This window comes from Lacerta agilis, chromosome 8 (genome assembly GCF_009819535.1).
Source record: "Lacerta agilis isolate rLacAgi1 chromosome 8, rLacAgi1.pri, whole genome shotgun sequence".
NCBI classification, from domain to species: domain Eukaryota; kingdom Metazoa; phylum Chordata; class Lepidosauria; order Squamata; family Lacertidae; genus Lacerta; species Lacerta agilis.
In genome coordinates this window covers 60,646,793-60,664,751 of record NC_046319.1, presented here as the reverse complement: position 1 = coordinate 60,664,751, position 17,959 = coordinate 60,646,793, and the positions used below count along the sequence as shown (strand labels likewise).

General features: G+C 47.7%; 1 protein-coding gene and 1 long non-coding RNA gene across 2 annotated transcripts; one reads left to right on the top strand and one right to left on the bottom strand.

Annotated features, from left to right (window-relative positions):
* The first annotated feature begins 252 nt into the window (after positions 1–252).
* PAFAH2 (platelet activating factor acetylhydrolase 2) lies at positions 253–16,039 on the top strand. Its single transcript, XM_033157815.1, has 10 exons — positions 253–433; positions 2,862–3,012; positions 3,664–3,760; positions 6,567–6,635; positions 6,975–7,116; positions 9,424–9,537; positions 12,338–12,429; positions 12,577–12,747; positions 13,964–14,112; positions 14,338–16,039. Exons 1-10 carry the CDS (start codon positions 344–346, stop codon positions 14,430–14,432), a joined length of 1,170 nt encoding a protein of 389 aa, XP_033013706.1. The 5' UTR covers positions 253–343; the 3' UTR covers positions 14,433–16,039.
* Positions 4,114–12,629, bottom strand: LOC117051430. The gene is made up of 4 exons (XR_004427179.1): positions 12,555–12,629; positions 6,744–6,820; positions 5,281–5,444; positions 4,114–4,293 (listed from the first exon to the last, which is right to left on the bottom strand). It is a non-coding gene; the product is annotated as an uncharacterized LOC117051430 (long non-coding RNA).
* Positions 16,040–17,959: the final 1,920 nt, after the last annotated feature.

Sequence of the window (17,959 nt, the reverse complement as noted above, 5' to 3'; positions counted from 1 at the left end):
GAGCCTCATGCTCTACCCACGGAGCGCAACGAAGCAGGCTCGGGCAGCGTGAAGGGGCGCGGGATCCTTCAGCTTTTTCGACTTCTGCGCATTAAGCCGTTTCTCTCCGCACTTTATAAGCAAAACAATACAGAGCCCAACTCGGGTTCCGCCTCCTCCTCCCTCCCGTCTCCTCCCACCACGCCTCCGAGGCAAAGGGCGCGCCATGCCGGCCAATGCGCAAGCCGAGCGCAGCAGGAACCGAAGGAGGAAGTGAAACTGCTCGGTGGCTTCTTTCTCAAATAAGGGGCGCCCGCGGATCCGTCTTTTTCGGCTCGCGCTGAGGGCGAAGTAGCAGGAGAGCATGGGGGTCACCCAGTCCCTGGGGCTGCCTCACGGGAAGGGAGCCTTCCCGGTGGGCTGCACGGATGTCATGGTGGGACAGACGCCAAAGGTACAGTGATTTGGTGGGGCCGGGGATGGGGGCAGAAGTGAGGCTGGCCCAGCCTGTCAGCTAGGAGGGTCAACGAAGAAAGGAGCAGGGCTCAGGCGACCTGCTTCTTGTGGCATTTTTTTCTATTTCTCCCTACTTGAAAATAGCTGGGGGTCTTGGCGGGCCACATAATGGGTCCGTCCCCCCGCCTGTGGTAGCCTTTGCAATGCGCTGTGCTCGCTGCTGTGTGATTTTTTTTTTATTGCTTTGCTGCATTCCTTACATTGTATTTTATTGCTTTACAAGTGGAGAACAGACTCGGTAGGATTCTGATCGCCAGTGTCCTTCACAGCCGCGAAGCTCCCAGGCGGCTGGTGGTTTACAGACCACAGCTTGGGAACCCCCAGTTCTGCCTCACACTCGCACCACAATTATTTCCCATCCCTTCCCCCTAAAAAAAGGGGGGCTGGTTGGAGAGAGCATATTCTAACACAGCAGTCGTATGAATTGGGCAATTAGCGGTTTGTATCTTGCCTTTATTATTTTTATTTGTTTATTAGATTGTTGTTTTTCTCACCCTCCACCATGAGGTCCCATGGCAGGTTACAATTCTTAATTAAAATATTTTAAAATCAGATCAAACAATTTCCAGGGCAGAGAAAATAGGGTGGGTTTTTAAAAAATGTGTATCTCAGTGCTTTGCCTGATTGATTATATTTCTAGCCCACCTTTTCTCTCAGAAACTCAAGGTGGCATACCCCACAATAACCCTGTGAGGTAGGTTAGGCCGAGAGGCAGTGACAGGCCCAAGGTCACCTATTGAGCTGCGTAGCCTAGTGTGGATGACCACATAATGAAGGTTAGGGGGATTCCACAACTTAGGGGCTGCCCCAGGGAAGGCAGTTTCCCAGGCCACCTCGGCTACCCTTTGGACTTCAGGTGGTGGTGAAACTATCCAGAGGGTGCCCTCTGCTGGTATCGTTGGTATCCCTGTGATGTTTAGTTCTGGTGACTCAGTGTCACCAGGAAAATCAGCGAGGTTACCGGTATTTTGGGTGGGGGGAGACAGGGTTGGGCACAGAGGGAAAATGAATAATCTGCATGTCATCTAACAAGGTGACCAACTTGCAGGAAACAAACGCAGCCTGCTCTACTCCCATGCCTTCAACATATTATTTTTATTAATTGAACGTATGACAAGGAGAACGTGCCTGATCCATGCCTTCCAAAGTAAGGGCACAGCTCTGGCATGCTCTCTTGTATAGCAAGGGTGGGGAATCGCGGATCCAAGGGTGCAGATGCAGCCCTCCCAACCTCTTGGTTTGACCCTTGGCATTCTCCACAAGCCACACACCCCTCACTGGCCTTGCGTCACTCCCTGAGATAACAGGAAAGTATCCTTGAACCCTGATAATGCCTCTTGCTTACTTGGATAGAGGAGAGGAAGAGGTTTGTGAGTTTTATGTCGAAACAAGCCTACCGTTCTGTGCAAAATATCCATATGCTTGGCATATTCTTACCTCTGAAGTCATCTTCCACTGTCATGTGGCCCCCAGAGGGCTGCCTAGGATGGAATGTGGCCCTCAGGCTGAGAAGATTTCCTTCCCCCCTTTTGCACTGACTGAATTACATTAGGGCATAGGATGGGAACTGGGAGGCTGTGCCCAAAGCTTCACAGAAAAGGTGGGATTAGGAGAACAGACTTTTTAATTTTCAAAATTATATTTTTTAAACACCCCCAACCCATGAAGGCACACATCTGATAGTTAATTTTTATTGGTAACGGCGCCCTGACACCCCTCCCATGCTTTCTGCAAGACAAACATTAATGCTACCTACGAATATGAATTAAATAAAAAATAATCATGAAGTGGTTACTTGTTGCTTCGCAGAAACGTTAATAAATGTTAACTTGTTATGCTCATCAAATGTTTCCAGACTCTGAAGAGAAGTAGCTGAGATTATGGGTCCCATATAAATGCAAACAATGCTGGTATTCTGTTGGGCTCTTCCGATTTTGCTATGTAATCAATGAAGTCAGGCCAAATTTGTCCTTTTTGATTTCCCCCCTAAATACCACACTTTAGTGGTCAACTTCTGTGAAACTTTCCCCAAAACATATACCTTTTTATACCACGCCTCTATAGAAAGGCCCTCCACATATTTCCAGTATCTAGAGATGAATAGATTTGCAGCCATCAAAACAAATCCAAGTACAGTTTTAACTTTTCCCATCTTTGTTCTGGTTGCCCCCACATACGTCCCAGTGCCAGTGAGGGCACTGGTAACAAGTCCTGTGCTGTAACTTGGATTAAGTGCAAAGGAGATGACCGTACCGCATTCCTGTGGACTTGAATGAAGAAAAAGGTGGTGTTGGGAGAAAGTGTGGAGTCCTCCATCTCCAGGCAGGCACTTGAGTTTACGCTACAATCTATTTTCTCTTCCTCAGGGCCTCTTCTTCCGCTTATTTTACCCCTGCATCCAGCAGGATGGGGCGGAGCAGCCCTTTTGGATCCCCCGCTATGAGTACTACTATGGAATCTCCGACTACATGAACATGAACAGGAAATGGTGCGCCCCACTGCTCAGTGTGACGTTCGGTAAGGGGTTTGCTGGCTGCCAGCATCTTGGTGCGGTGGCACTGCTTTTGTGCCCTTCTTCTACCTGTAACCCTTAAGATCTTGAAACTTGCTCAGACCAGCGGTACCATCAGGGCAGGACTTTGGGGCTCTGCTCAGCAGAACTGGAATTCCCCCGCCTCCCAAATGTAGCAGTTGCTGGCTTGCAACAATATGAAGTACCATCACATCTGGACCATATGTTTAAAGCACTTAGAATCCCAGGAACTTTAGTTTGCTATGGGTGCCAGGAATTGTAGGGGGTAAACTACAGTCCCCATGATTTTGGGGGGAGGGGGAGGATTCATGTGCTTTAAATATATAGTTCAGTAAAAGCATCTTTTGGAAGAGAGGCATACAACCAGTCAATCCAGTGTCTTAAATTTACTTAACTTGTGCCACCAGTACAAGCAAGAACTACATCCGGTAGATGCCACTAATCTGCGATGTACATCTTGCAGGGTTGTGCCTTTTGTATCTGAAACAATTCTAAACTTCAAGAAACCACTAAGAACAGATGAGAAAGCGAAAGGTTTTCTTGGGTAGTGTAGCATAATTGGGATAGTGAAGCATTAACCATTTGCTGCATAACAATGCCTTGGAACATTCATATGTGACCATTGATTTCCACAGGTTCATGCAAGATCCCCGTGAGCTGGGATGCTCCTTTTAAACCATGTTCCCACAAGTATCCGTTGATCATATTCTCCCACGGGCTAGGAGCCTTTCGGTAAGTTTTTCTGCTTAAAATTCCCTTCATCTTTGCAAGACCTCCTGTGGACTGATAAAATGGACAACGCAAATGGTAAAATGAATGATGATATGTGGCTTGTCTGGCATACTGGTAAATCCACCACAAATGCAGTTTTGGATTGCATCAATGACATGTTGCCGAGATACACCTCCGGAAAAAAACACATTCAAGTCTAGTGCTTTTAGGCCGGAATGGCTGCTACTGGGTGACAGTAGAAGGAGAGGAGGCCCAATGGAGCTGGCCTTTCAGCAACGGAAAGTAATGCTGGGAAAAACAATGGATTGTGACCGAGAGGTCACTGCATTAGCCTGTTGCAATATACGTGGCATTTCTTTGGCACTTCAGAGTATCCATCGTGCATCACAATCTTTAGCATTCTTGGAGTTCTTCAAACAGGCAGTGTCCCTTGTCTGAGTGGCATTTGGGGCACAATCATCTGGAACAAGAGCAGTGCTCTAGCTGCTTATAGGGCACTAATACTGCCAACAGGTGAACAAGTCGGGTTGGACCTATTTCAAGAGGGATTGGAAAGATGCCTTAGATGTGGAAAAAAACCACTCTCTGCCGTCCAGTCTTCCCACAAATCCTTGTGAGCTCATTAGAAAGCACCCAGGGATAAATATCGACTAGAACGGCTTAGTTCACATGAGCCCAGACACATCTTGGGATTAGACTTTGGGTTACTGGTTGTTGCTTTTTAAAGTGCTTTTAGTGTTAGCTGTGATCTTGTGTTTAATCCCCCCAAATCGCCACCCCATTTACACTACCATTGTAAACAGGCTTTCTATGTAGGAAGCTGCAAGGAACCCTAGAAGTCACAGTTTTTCTTTGGAGGGTGGCTGGGGAACAGCGAGGCTACTGCAGCCGGTTTCATACCATACATTTAAAGCGCTGTGATACCATTTTAAACACTCTCCTCTTTCCCCAAAGAATTCTGGGAGTTCTAGTTCGTTAAAGGTGCTGGGGGTTGTCAGGAGACACCTATTCCCCTCACGGAGCGACAATTCCCAGAGGTCCCAGGGGAAAAGGATTGGTTTTGTTAAACCACACTGTGAATTGTACCTTTTATGGGGGGGGGGGAATAGGAGTCTCCTAAGAAACTACACATCCCAGGATTATTTTATGGAAGCTATGACTGTTTAAAGTGGTGTCATCAGCCTTTAAATGTACAGTGTAAAGGTGGCCTGAAGGAGCATGGAGGGAAGGGGTGCCAGGTTTTAGTGTTCTGCACTCAGGGCTGTGTGCAATTCAATATTTTGTAGAAGATACTTCTCTGGAGGTCAAAACAAAACAAAAAATAAAAAAAATCCTTCCAGTAGCACCTTAGAGACTAACTAAGTTTGTTCTTGGTATGAGCTGTCGTGTCTGAAGAAGTGTGCATGCACACGAAAGCTCATACCAAGAACAAACTTAGTTGGTCTCTAAGGTGCTACTGGAAGGATTTTTTTTAATTTTTTGCTTTGTTTTGACTATGGCAGACCAAAACGGCTACCTACCTGTAACTCCTCTGGAGGTGTGATTTCATGTGACCCAAAGCTTACTGAGGGGTGTAGAATGCCAATTTCTTATCTGGGTCATCATCATCACACCTTTGAATGTTTTGCCAGCAGAGCAGTTACGTTCAGAGAAATGTATTGTCCATCTTGAAGAGGACAGTCTCCTGGACAGAGAGAGATAGCATACGGGTAGATTAAATTTTATTTTGGGGTTCAGGAACAGAAACACTTTGGTTCAGGGCTGGCTGATCTGTAGCCCAGGTGTTGGGACCTTTGGTCCTCTGGATGCTGCTGAACTACAACTCCCATCATCCCTTGCCATTGGCCACGCTTGCTGGGTCTGGGAGGAGTTGTAGTTCAACAACAACTGAAGGATCAAAAGTTCCCACACACTTCCTGTGGCATTCTAGATGCTGCTGAACTACAGTTCCCATCATCCTTGACCACTGGCCATGCACAGGGGCTGATGGGAGTGGTAGTTCAACAAGATTTGGAGGGCACTAGCTATATAGTAAGATTCCTAGAAACAGATGCATCCAACGGTTTTTAATATGTAATTTTAGCTTATACAGTCGTACCCTAGTTCTCGAACAAAATGCATTCAGGGAGTCCGTTCAACTTCCGGAACTGTTCCAAAACCAATACGTGGCTTCCGATTGGCTGCAGGAGTGTCCTGCAGCCAATCAGAAGCCGCATCGGATGTCCAGCTTCTGAAAATCATTCAAAAACCGGAACACTCACTTCCGGTTTTCTATCATTCAGGAGCCGAAACGTACGAGTTCCAAGGCATTTGGCAACCAAGGTACGACTGAATCTTGCATTTTATTCATATTTTACATTTATTCGTATTTTCACAGTTTAAAAAAAAACTTTGTTTTTAACTTCAATCTCTACTGAGAATTTTAATATATATTGTTTAGTCTTGGTAAACCACACAGAGGTTTTATTTACAATTAAGCAGCACATAATTTCCATTAAACGAAACAAAACAAAAATCCAGGGGAATTACAGGGGTTTTCCACTACAGTGGTACCTCAGGTTACAGACGCTTCAGGTTACAGACTCCGCTAACCCAGAAATAGCGCTTCAGGTTAAGAACTTTGCTTCAGGATAAGAACAGAAATTGTGCTCTGGCGGCGCAGCGGCAGCGGGAGGCCCCATTAGCTAAAGTGGTGCTTCAGGTTAAGAACAGTTTCAGGTTAAGAACGGACCTCCAGAATGAATTAAGTTCTTAACCCAAGGAACCACTGTATTTGTAACGTTATCTTCTTTGTTTCACATTCCAGAACTGTGTACTCTGCCATCTGTGTTGAAATGGCTTCGCGTGGTTTTGTGGTGATGGCGCTTGAGCACAGGTGAGAGGTGGAATCCCTTTAGAACAGGAAGATACCCCATTGTTTATGTGCTTTGATAAGACTCTGATATTTGACTTCTGGTGTGCTGCATTTGCCCACCTCACTCACGTGTGCATTTGCTGGATTCAGCCACGGTTTGTAAGCATCTGTTCCCAATCCCAGCAGTATGAAAGGGACGTTGGTATCTAAAAGAGCGAAAGGAGAGTGTGTGAAATAATCCTGTGGGACTAAAATACATTCCTACAATCTTGATTCCAGCTGGGACTCTGGAAAATTTGAGGTGCTGAACTGGACCCCTCTTCTTTGCCTGACTGTCTGTACTTGGTTTTTTCCCCCCAGAGACCATTCTGCCTCTGCCACTTACTTCTGCAAGTTGGATCCTGAAACACCAGACTTCCCTGAGACTCAGATACGGGAAGAATGGCTGTCGTATCAAGGGGTGCCGAAAGGTCAGAAGGAGTTTCGCTTCCGAAACCCACAGGTATGCTTTGATTTAAACACACACACACACACTTGTTTTGTTCTTAGTGGACTCCTCTATGGTGCAAAGAAGAATAAAGATTAAAATCTTAGTATCCCTTGGCAGACCGCCCTGCTGGCAACCAGTCCAAAAATATTTTGTAGTACTTTAAAAAAAAAAAAAATAATGTTTGAGCACCTCTCTGTGTGCCCTTGCAGCTTGAACTTGGCACAAAGTTTGTGTTTTTCAAAGCAGGGGTGGCACCCTCCAGATGTTACTGGACTATAAATCCCATCATGCCTGAACATTTGCCATGTTGTCTGATGGAAGTTGGACAAAATCAGGAGAGGTACATGCTCCTCACCGTTGGCTGAACTTGGATCACAAAGAGATGAGTGTTTTCAAGGTATTATCAGCTGCTGTGATCAAAGTCAGTTAAGGTAGTTTACCACTCCTCCATGCCCATGCCCAAAAATCCAAGAAAGGTTAACAGAACATCTATATATATAAAATGCAAGTGTCGCTGCGTCCAGTCCGTGTGTCTCTGGGTTTGCGCTACTGCGCATGTGCCCCAGGGACACAGGGATTGGCGCAGAGAGACATCGGGCCACGAGCAGCGTCAGCAGTTCAAGCGGGGCGGTTGAAATGGAACGTCGACGCTGCAGAGGACGAGGGGAAGCCGAAGAGGGAGGTCACGATGCGAGTGGCAGCTGCTGGGTTTCTTGGAGGTTTCTTTGCCCGTACTTCTCCCTCCCCCCCTGCAGTCTCCTTTTACACACAGCAACAGGGGGTGGGGTGGGGGGCAAAGATGGTTCCCCTTCAGGCTGGGTGGTGTGGGTGGATGCTGGTGGGGTTCTCCCTCCTCTTTCTCTGCTTATTGGGGGAGCAGAGCGGAGGGAGGCGACTCGGGCTCCATGCGGCCAGCCGGCGGGCCAGCAGCGCTCCCTCTTTCTCCTCTCGGCGGGTGGAAAGTTAAACCCCTTCCCTGCCCTCGCGCCCAATTCCCTCCTCCCGCCTTCCCCGCAGACTCCACTCTGGGCCGCAGCAGCCCGCAGTCATCCTTCTCCGGTGCCAACCCAGCCGAGAGGGGAATAGAGGAGGGGAGGGAGAGAAGAGGAGGGATGGAAGGCCCTCCTAGGCACCTGCCTCTCGTGGCACGAACACCCGCGGAGATCCCGAGGCGACAAAATGTGCCTGAAGTGCACGGCGGCCAAAAGAAGGCTCCCGGCTGTTGTTGTCCTCCTCCTCCTCCTCCTCCTCTCCCTCGGCCCCTCACCTGCCCTGCATGAGCCTGGCTCACAGTCCCGTTCTCGCACACACCTCAGCGGCTGCTCCTTCCCCACCGGGTCTAAGTGAAGGCAGGCTGTCGCAGCAGCAGCCGCATCGCTCCCGCTCTCTCTCCTCCCCACAACCTGCGTCTCCGAAAGCCGCGGCGACTCCGGAGAGGGAGGCAAGCAGACACCCGCTGCTGCTGCTGCTCGGCCTCCTCAACCCCGCACGCAAACTACGTGACAGCGGCGACGCCACCCGGACCTGCTCGCCTCAGTCCAGTCTCGAGGCCCAGGCTCTCCCTCCCCGCCAGCCGGGATGTTGTTGCTCTTGCGGCGGCTGCCCATATGTTTTGGCGCCCGTTATTGTAACGGGCTGAAACCACTAGTTGATCTATATTTTGAGTCTACTCTATCCGTAGGGGAAGTTAGAACGTGGGCTGTCAAGAGGCAAGGCCTTCACAGTGGGGGCCCCAAGGATGTGGAAGGTTCTTCCCATCCTTGCAGGTTTCAGGGTTGCTTGAAGAAAAGGGTGGTTAGACTTGTCATCTTTTGAAAATTGTTTAAAATATGAACCTGCACAAATAAATAATAAAAAGCCCATAGTAGAATTTTTGTGGCTGGCATTTGGTTCTGCTGGCTCTTTGACAGGGACGTTTGACACGTCTCTGGGTGCTCATCTCTCTGCTTTTTATGTTTTTTATTTTCATTTTCAATTTTGCGTTGCAAAATTTGGAGGAGTTCAGATCTCAAAGGTTGGCTGCGTTTCAGTTTGTGTATTGTTTCAGAAAGTATGAATTTGATAGGCTGGCCATTCAAAGTGAATTTAGATGAATTTCTCCCTGATCCCTGCTTCAGACTAATCACAAACTGTAAGCAAGGTTTGCCCTATGGTTTACAAATCGTTATTTGTTAGGAAGAGTTAAGCAACAAGCCTGGATGCCAGGCTTTCGATTTCCTATTCTGTTTTCACACAAACACTTTTAAATAGGGCTTAACCTCATTAAAGCCAGCTAACGAACAAGAGGATTAACCATAGACCTCTTCCTTGTTGTTGCAGCTTCATCAAAGAGCAAACGAGTGCATACGAGGACTTAAGTTGATTCGGAGCATCGACAGTGGCAAGGCTGTTGTCAACCTCTTGCGCACTGATTTTGATCTGTCTGTGCTGAAGGTAAAACACATTGCACTCATCCGGTCTGTCATGTGATGTGAGGCAACAGTATACCTTACTTAATGGCTTGCCAGAGAGCAAATGGTGTTTAATTCTAAATAACTGCTGCTAGTAATTTCTGTGCCACAGCTGAAGTTTGTGTTTACAGCTGTTTAAGGTAGGTCGCCTTTGTTCCCATTTTACAGATGGGAGGACTGAGGCTGGCTGCTCTGTGTTCATGGCAGAGAAGATATTTTAATCTAGGCCCTCATAAGTAGCTCTCAAGCTTGAGGAAATCTTTTCTATGTAAGCTTTGTGTGCTAAGAAACCAGTGTGTATTGCTGGGGATTCTGGGAGCTGCTAGTCTTTCTCCTTAGTGGCATCCCAGTGGTAGAATGCTCTCCCTCAAGAGACCCGCCTGGCATCTACATCAATGTCATTTCAGTGCTAGATTAAGAACATTTTCCTAAATTTAGAACTTAATCTAAAAAAATTCCAGAATTTTTTTAATATAACCTGTTATCTCTTCCACTTCTCTCTCTCTCTCTCTCTCTCTCTCTCTCTCTCTCTCTCTCTCTCTCTCTCTCTCTGTCTGTCTAAACAAAATAAAAAATAAAATCCTTCCACTAGCTAGCACCTTAGAGACCAACTAAGTTTGTTCTTGGTATGAGCTTTTGTGCGCATGCACACTTCTTCAGTCTGTCTGTCTGTCTGTCTCTCTGTGGTGTGGGTGGGTGTGGTGGGGGGCTTTTAATGGATCTCTGAACTAGAGGCAGTTGTACCAATTCACCTTGCTTCAGAAGTCAATACAAGGCATACCACTGCAGGATAAGCAAACATAGTAGCAGCAGGCAGGAGAGAGAAGGGGATGCTGGAAGCTGAGTCAGACCATTGCTCCATCTAGCTCAGTATTGTTGACACTACATGGCAGCATCTCTCCAGCATTTCAGGCAGGGGATATTTCCTGCCTGGAGATTGAATCTGAGACCTGAAGAACACACCACAGATGCTCTGCCACTGAGCTGAGCTACGTCCCTTCCCTGTGGCTGGGGCAGCAAACCTGATGTGAAAACAGGAAAGGTGCAAGCATGTTCTTTTATGAGTGCCTGTGTGCACCTGTAAAACTAATGTGGGCTAGTCCGTTAGAGAGGGGACACTGTCCCAACAAGCTCCATCTGCCTCCAGCCAGTCCCCTCTGTCTGTCCTCTTAAATCCCACCTGGGGGTGTCCTCAGCGATCAGCTTCCTCCTCCTTAGCCTCAGTGTTGTCCTTGTAGAACTCAGCAGGGAGAAAATGAGAATTACTTTGCTCTGGCTCTACATTCTGTTGGCTTCCCTGCCTTCTGCCCTCCCAGTCCCAGTAGGCAGCAGCCACCACTGTGTAAAACACTGCAGGGTATACAGTACATGGAGATGATTCACTCAAGCAACCTCGGGCTGCTTCTGTTAACAGCCTGTCCTCGCTCGCACCCAGCTCCCATCTGTCTTCCTCCTCCTTGAGGCCTCCCTGTGATTGTATCCTTTGGTCACCAGGGGGAGCCAGACCCTGTTTTGCTTTTCTCAAAAGGTACACCATGGCCACGTGGGAGCAGAATCAGCAGAATCAAACAAAAGAAAGGCTCTCCAAAGCATTTTGTTGCTGCCTCTCCTTTTTTTGCTTCTCTTGAAAAAGCGAAATCCTTCTGTGTCCTCTCCTAGTCCCTTCTTGCTTTCCTTCTCCTGATATTTAGCAAGCCTCATTCACGTTACCAGCCCTGCAGAAGCTGCTGCATCTTGTACCCTGCTTCCTGCGAGACCTGCCAGCAGTGGCTTCTGCAGAAAGCCACCAAGGAATCTTATGAGGCAGGGGAGTGGAACCTTCTTTGGCTGCACAGGCCAGATCCTTATCAGGAGTGGCCACATGGAACATATTTGGCAGGTGGGCAGGACGACCACCTGTCAGTCACCTGGCGCCGCAATGACATCAGGCGATATGGTGCTTTGAAGTCCCAGGGTCAGGACTTCAAAGCACTTTGCAGGCAGCAAGGTTCTACTAAAAAAGAGGAGGGAAAACTTCATCTTAGCAGGGGTTTCAATGCAAGCCCCTTCATGATCAGAAGGGGGTTTGTACCGAATCCTGCTAAACTGACCAACCAAACTCAGCTAAGGGTGGGGCCTTTTCTGGTGGGGACCACACACCCCAGGAATGCCTCCTTTTGCTGGTTGGTGGAAGCCCTGGTTTTCAAAAAAAAAACATTTTAGGTAATTGTGCCACTTTTGTTAGCTCAGTTCTGCGTTTTGATTCATTAAACAGGTTGGATAGTGCTAACGTTTAAAACAGGGGTCAGCAACCTAAGGCCCGTGGGCACAAGTGGCCCATGGGGTCATTTAACCGGCCCACAAGCCGCCCCCAAACCGAGCCACCCGCTCGGTGAGTCCCTGTGTGCCACACTAAACTGGCGCAGCACAGGGACTCGCTTCTGCGGTGCCGGAAATTGCGTCTGCACAGACGTCGGAAATCGTGGGCGCGCACGCGATCCGGCCCACAGAGCGATCTCCACTGGAGTGAACTGGCCCAGGCAAGGTATACCTTGCCGACCCCTTGTTTAAAACCTTGGGGCTTTTTAGGGATTGTACTATTTGAGTCAAAAGAGATGACATTGTATTTTTAAAACAATCCAGGCAACAATCAATTCAGGAGATCCTACAGTTCATTGAACATATAATCACCCCTAACCTTGTAGCCACGACTCTCTTAGCATTCCTTGGTGATAGTTTGTTGAAGAATGAAATCTCTGGGAAGTGGCTTCAACTTTCAGAGGTTCCCTTCCCTTCCCTTCCAGGACAACGTGGATTTGTCCAAAGTCTCCGTCATGGGCCACTCCTTTGGAGGAACGACGGCTGTGCTGGCTCTTGTTAAAGAAGCCCAGTTTAAGTGAGTATGCTCTAGAGGCTGCCTGAGAGTCTTCGGGGCAGCCTATTTTTAAAAACTTCAGAGCGGTAGCTGGGGACGTCCTTCTAGTAACATGCCGTCTGGTGGGAATCCAAGGCCATGGTTACCTGGTTTTATCTCCCCCTGCAGGTGTGCTGTTGCCCTCGATGCCTGGATGTTCCCTTTGGAGAACTCAGTCTACCCGAAAGTGACCAAGCCGGTGCTTTTTGTCAACACCGAGTCCTTCCAGACTGCGGAGAGCGTAGCCAAAATGAAAAAGATCAGCGCTGTGAACAAGGAAACCAAGGTTATAACCATCCTGTAAGTCTGAAGGTCTGGACTTGCTCAACTGGTGCGATCAGAGCTTTGTCATAATACAGCTCTACACAGGGAGTAAATGATTGCAGGCTTGCAATCTGAAGCGGCTGTGACGCATAGAGGAAGCGAGGAGGGGGGACTGAGACAGACAGGGGAGAGGTGAGATGATGAGCTGAAAAGGAGGGCAGAAAAAGAGATGATCAAACCAGTTTGCAAAAGCACAAGGAAAGGATAATAAAACATAAAAGAGGAGTGCAGAGTCCCAAAAGAACCAAGATAGGATCAGCTGATCAAAAATGACAAGCCGCCTTCATTCATACTTAAACTCTTCAGTTCTTTATTATTGCAATCACAGATCAGCCACTAAATTACAATCAAACACATGCAATGAGCAATTTACGAGACAGCAGACTATGAAAAATTAACAGCCCAGCCCAAAAACTAAGACACGTGTGTATGTTGTTCACAGGTATGCTTAGGGTGGATTACTGAGTATTAGTAAGAAGATCCGGTTCCTAGTAATGCATTCCGATGCACAGAATTTTGCCACTTTGGTAGTAATTTCATTAGGGGTGTCTTGACAGGAAGAGGAGGGAGGTGTAAAAATTATCAGCTCTTCCTGAGAAATTAATTTGAATGGGTATAATATATAAGGAGCAAATGTCTTTATAGTATGAACAGCCATTTTGATGCCCAATTCACAAGGGCAGACACACTGGTTACACATTTACCAGTAAGGCAAATGTTAAATTGTTAAAGCAGGTCAAAGTGAAAGCTCTGCAATATTTGGGAATTTCTAGAGCATAAAGGTAATCGGCTAGAACGAAACTTTTGCTGCAGTTTCCAGCTGCTGGTACACTCAACAAACTTAAGCTGCGTGAAGTTCATTTGGGATTTGGAGGTCAAATTCATAGGAAACTCTTTTTCAACCAACAGTTAAATAAACGTGGCATTTTCCCTTTAAAGAAGGGGCCTGGTGGATCAGACCTAGGGCTGGGGGAGAAGTTTGATTCAGTTTGCATTTAAAGGCGAATGTACCTAATCTGCACTTTCTGAAATGCAGTCATCCTTCAAAATGGGGGGCACTTCTCTGAATTTTGTGCTGCAGTTTTCCTGCCAACTGTTGTGCGCAAAAATGCATATACTAGGGCAGTGTGTGCATACAAATGCATATGTTCATGAAAATAGCTTTGTCAAAGTGCTTATGTCCTCTTTCCAGGGGCACCGTCCACCAGAGTCAGACTGATTTCACCTTTCTTGCGGGGAACCTCGTGAACAGAGTCTTTCGAACCAGAGGCACCCTCGACCCCTACGAGGGCCTTGACATCACCAACCAGGCTGCTCTTGCCTTCCTGCAGAAACATCTCCGTAAGTCAACGTGGTGGTGGTGTTTATGGACCGTGCCTTTAGAGGAAGGTGGTGGTTGTTCCAGCGAGCTGGGAGGGTTTTAAAGAATTGCCATTTCCTCTGGGTACTAATGGATCCAGTGGTATTCTTCCTTTTAATGCTTGTAGCGGAGCCTTGCCAGCAGTTATATCATGTGCAATAATCATTTTCCTGGGCTAATCCCCATTTCTTTTCTTCCTTCCCTAGAGCTGAAAGAAGATTTTGATCGGTGGGATAGTCTTCTGGAAGGCGTTGGTGATTCTGTAGTTCCGGACAGCCCTTTGCAGAAGTCCAGCCTCTAGACCTGGGGGAACAAACTTATCTCTCTCGAGTGCTTTTGGACAGTCTCTGTTTCCCCCAACTTATGAAGTTGGGGGAGCACGTTCTAAAAATCAGTCGCTGTCGAGACACAGCACCTGCTATCAATTTCATGGTGGGTTCGTTCTTGCTGCTGCTACAAGAGTTCCCTAAACATGCTCCTGATCCCTCCAGGACTACAGAGAGGTGATCAGAAATGCTTACTTCTTTTGGGCTGATCTGTCTGTTCCTCTGTCATTGTTTGGAAGAATAGAAATAAGGGTTATCGTTTTGGGGAACCATCCTTGAGGAAGTTCTCTTGCACAAAGTCTTGCTGAGATGAAAGGGAGCTTGACCACAACATAGCACGTTTGGGTTGAATTCCTCCTTTGACGGCATCCTTTGCCATACAAAATTAGCAGAGTGCCTTTTTTGGAGTTGTGAAACATTTCTGAACAAGACAAAAAATGTCAGCCAAATAGTGGCATCAAGTGAATGAAGGATTGGGCCTAGTGGTCTACAGCTCACCATAGAAACTAGAATGCAGATTATCCCAGGTTGGAGAAGTTCAGTGCTGTGTAGAAGCATCTCTCTCTGAATGCTTTCTTTATAAATACCAGTTATTTCACAGATGTTCTCACAACTATCATTATCTTTCAGATTAATTCCTCTTGGTGCCTCTGTAGGCTTTTCTTTTTTAATTGTACCCAAACAATAATGCAATCTCTTTGGGGCACAGTGAATCTCTCTATACAGTACATTTACAATAGGCCAAATGTAGCAAAGATGGTGTAGGGAAGCAATTGTGACTTTGATTTCTACAAAATGGAGATCCTGGTCCTCAAATATGTCTTGAAATAATATCTTCTGGCCCTCACAACTCCTTTAATCATGGAGAAGTGGGCATTAGCCATAGTTATACATCTGTGTGAGATGGAAACTCCTCTCCAGCTGGCCTGCAGGCTAAGAAAAGAACTAGTGATACCATCATAGGGAAGGGATGCCTTGTACCAAGAATGCACCTGGGGGAGTGTGAGCCCCAAAAGTGTTAATGCAACTCAGCAGGAAGGCCCTAATTAATATAAGCCAAGGCTGCATCCCAGAACCCTTGAGTTCAATAGCGAGGCTCGAACCTGCAACACATGAAGTACTTTCCAAATTGCTTCAGAGCACTTTCCAAGCAGCACTCTTGCATATCCTGTATGCACTTTAATTTTGGACTTGATGGGGAAAGTAGCTAAGAGTGCCACCTTTGAGTCTTGCTGATGAATGTGAGTGTCAGGTATATCTAACCCTGTCCGGTACAAGGTGTGACCCACCACATATGGTGGATCTTCCCGAATGCTTGAATGACCCTCCTGTGTTTACTGTATGCCTGAGACAGCAAAAAACCAGGGTTTGGCGTGGGGGTAGTATCAAGTACACATGCTCTTCTCCAAGTCAGCTGTGTCACACATTTGCACAGACCTAGTCTACCTCCACGGTGTTGCCTTCTCCAGCCCTGGTGCAATTCCAGAAAGGGCACAGCCCTAATCTCGTGTGAATACCTAGGAAATAGGTAAGATGCTGTCCTAATGTCCCTCTTGTGTCCGTCAAAAGTGCCTGCGTTGATTTTTTGTTTGTTTGTTTGAACTCTGTTGAATTGGAAACTTGAGCTTCATAACATAAATGAATTGTATATAATTTTGTTGGACTCTTATTTTTACAAGGGGGGAGGAGACAGTGGGATTAGAAGGAGAGAGCGAAGGACCCTTCTCAATAGCCACTCAGGTTATATGGTTAGGGGGAGGGATAGGCAAATCTGTCTATTTCAGTTTCCATCCATTTTTTAATTTTTCCAATCTTCAGTTATCCACATTTCCACACCAGTTTGCAATTTTTTGTCTCAAGTGCTTGTTAAAGTTCATCAGCATTTTACTGTGCATTTCTTCTAATGTACATATTTTTTTCTATGCAATTTTGCCTAATATACACGTTTTTGCAAAGCAGTTTTCCCCAGAATAATGCACTTTTGTATTTTATATCCACTAATATATGTGCATTGTTGTGCACACTTTCCCACAGTGGATGCGTTTTTGCACACATCACTTGGCTGGAGGACTGCATTGCAAAATTTGGAAAGTACAAACGTCGTCGCAGCATGGCTGTGTTTCGGTTTGCATATCATTTTGGATCACCGAAACCGCAGGCTGATTCTCTGGAGGAGAGAGCCATTTTGTACACAGCAGTTGCCCAGTTTCACACATGAACAGAGCCGTCTTAAGGGGATCTGCCGCCCTGGCGCGGCTATCCCTCCGGCGCCCCCGCCATGCCGCCTCTCCGCCGCCTCCTTCCCGCGCTTGCCGCCCCTTGGGAGGGGGGTGGGCGAGCGGGGGATGAGGGGCGTGGCGCTGGAGCGGCGCGGGGCTCTGTGCGCCCTTCCAGCGCTTCCGGGACGGGAGGGCGGCCGGCTCGCGCTCCCGCGCGCATCCGCATGGCGCGGCTGGGCAGCTTGTGCTCCATTGGGTGGGCGGCCGGCTGCGCGGGGAACGCGAGCCGCCGCCCTCGCCTCCCGTCCCGGAAGCGCTGGAAGGGCGCGCAGAGCTGTGCTCCTGTGCTCTGCTGGGCAGCCAGAGGGCGTGGCGTGGCCGGCCAGCTCCCTTGCCGGGAGTCAGAGGGCGCTGCCGGCAGGCGCTGCCAGCGGGGCTGGAGGACGGAGGCGCCCTCCAGGCCATTGCGCCCTGGCGCGCCGCGCCACCAGCCCCAATGGATGAGACGGCTCTGCACATGAACTTCCTTCAAAGCCTTTTGGTACTTAACCCAACCTGTAGATAAATGTTGAAAGCAAATTGTGTGCTAGTGGATTGACATCCTGGATCTGAAGGCAAAATTGCTTTTCCACACAGCAGTGGTGACAGAACCCAGAATGTGACCACTGTCATCCTTCCAAGCATGGAGTAGCCATCCAGCTGTGGAAGCAGAGATTGGCTATAGTCTCCCACATGTGTACACGCTTTGGGGTCTGCTTGAAATAAAGCAGCATATAAACATTCGTAATAAAAGAAATATATGTGCCAAAAGAGACGTGCAGGTTGCATTTCATGTGTGTGTTTTTACTACAGAGCAGGGGTACCTGGAGTCTATAAGACGATCGTCATTTCCAGGGAATTAGCCTGCGGTTTAGGTGATCCAAATCATTCTTTGCTGAATAAAGGGTTCTGTTTGATCATGACAGGGAACCGATCTCCAGCAACGAGAACGGTCCGCTTTTGGTTGGGTGCACAAAAGTCTTGCTGTGACATCTGTGGCCCTGCGTGGCGGTTGCTGTGAGCCTCCGTTGGTGATGAAAAGGCGAACGCAGAGAACACAGGTTGTTGCTGCCTCCTTCTTAAGAATGATCAAGCAGCTTATGCAACACAGGCTGAAGAACCAACTTTCCCGCAGTCACGTTCAGCCTCTTTGCATAGCCAGTTAGCATAGGACGCTTGAAATCGAAGCCTTCCGGTGCCCTTTGGCTCTTGCAGGTTCTCAAGGGACAGTGGTGCCCCCTCTT

Coding starts and splice junctions, on each gene's coding strand:
- PAFAH2 (XM_033157815.1), top strand. CDS start 344: ATGGGGGTCACCCAGTCCCTGGGGCTGCCTCACGGGAAGGGAGCCTTC. Junction 7,117..9,423: donor TTCGCTTCCGAAACCCACAG/GTATGCTTTGAT, acceptor TTGTTGTTGCAG/CTTCATCAAAGAGCAAACGA. Junction 12,430..12,576: donor GTTAAAGAAGCCCAGTTTAA/GTGAGTATGCTC, acceptor CTCCCCCTGCAG/GTGTGCTGTTGCCCTCGATG.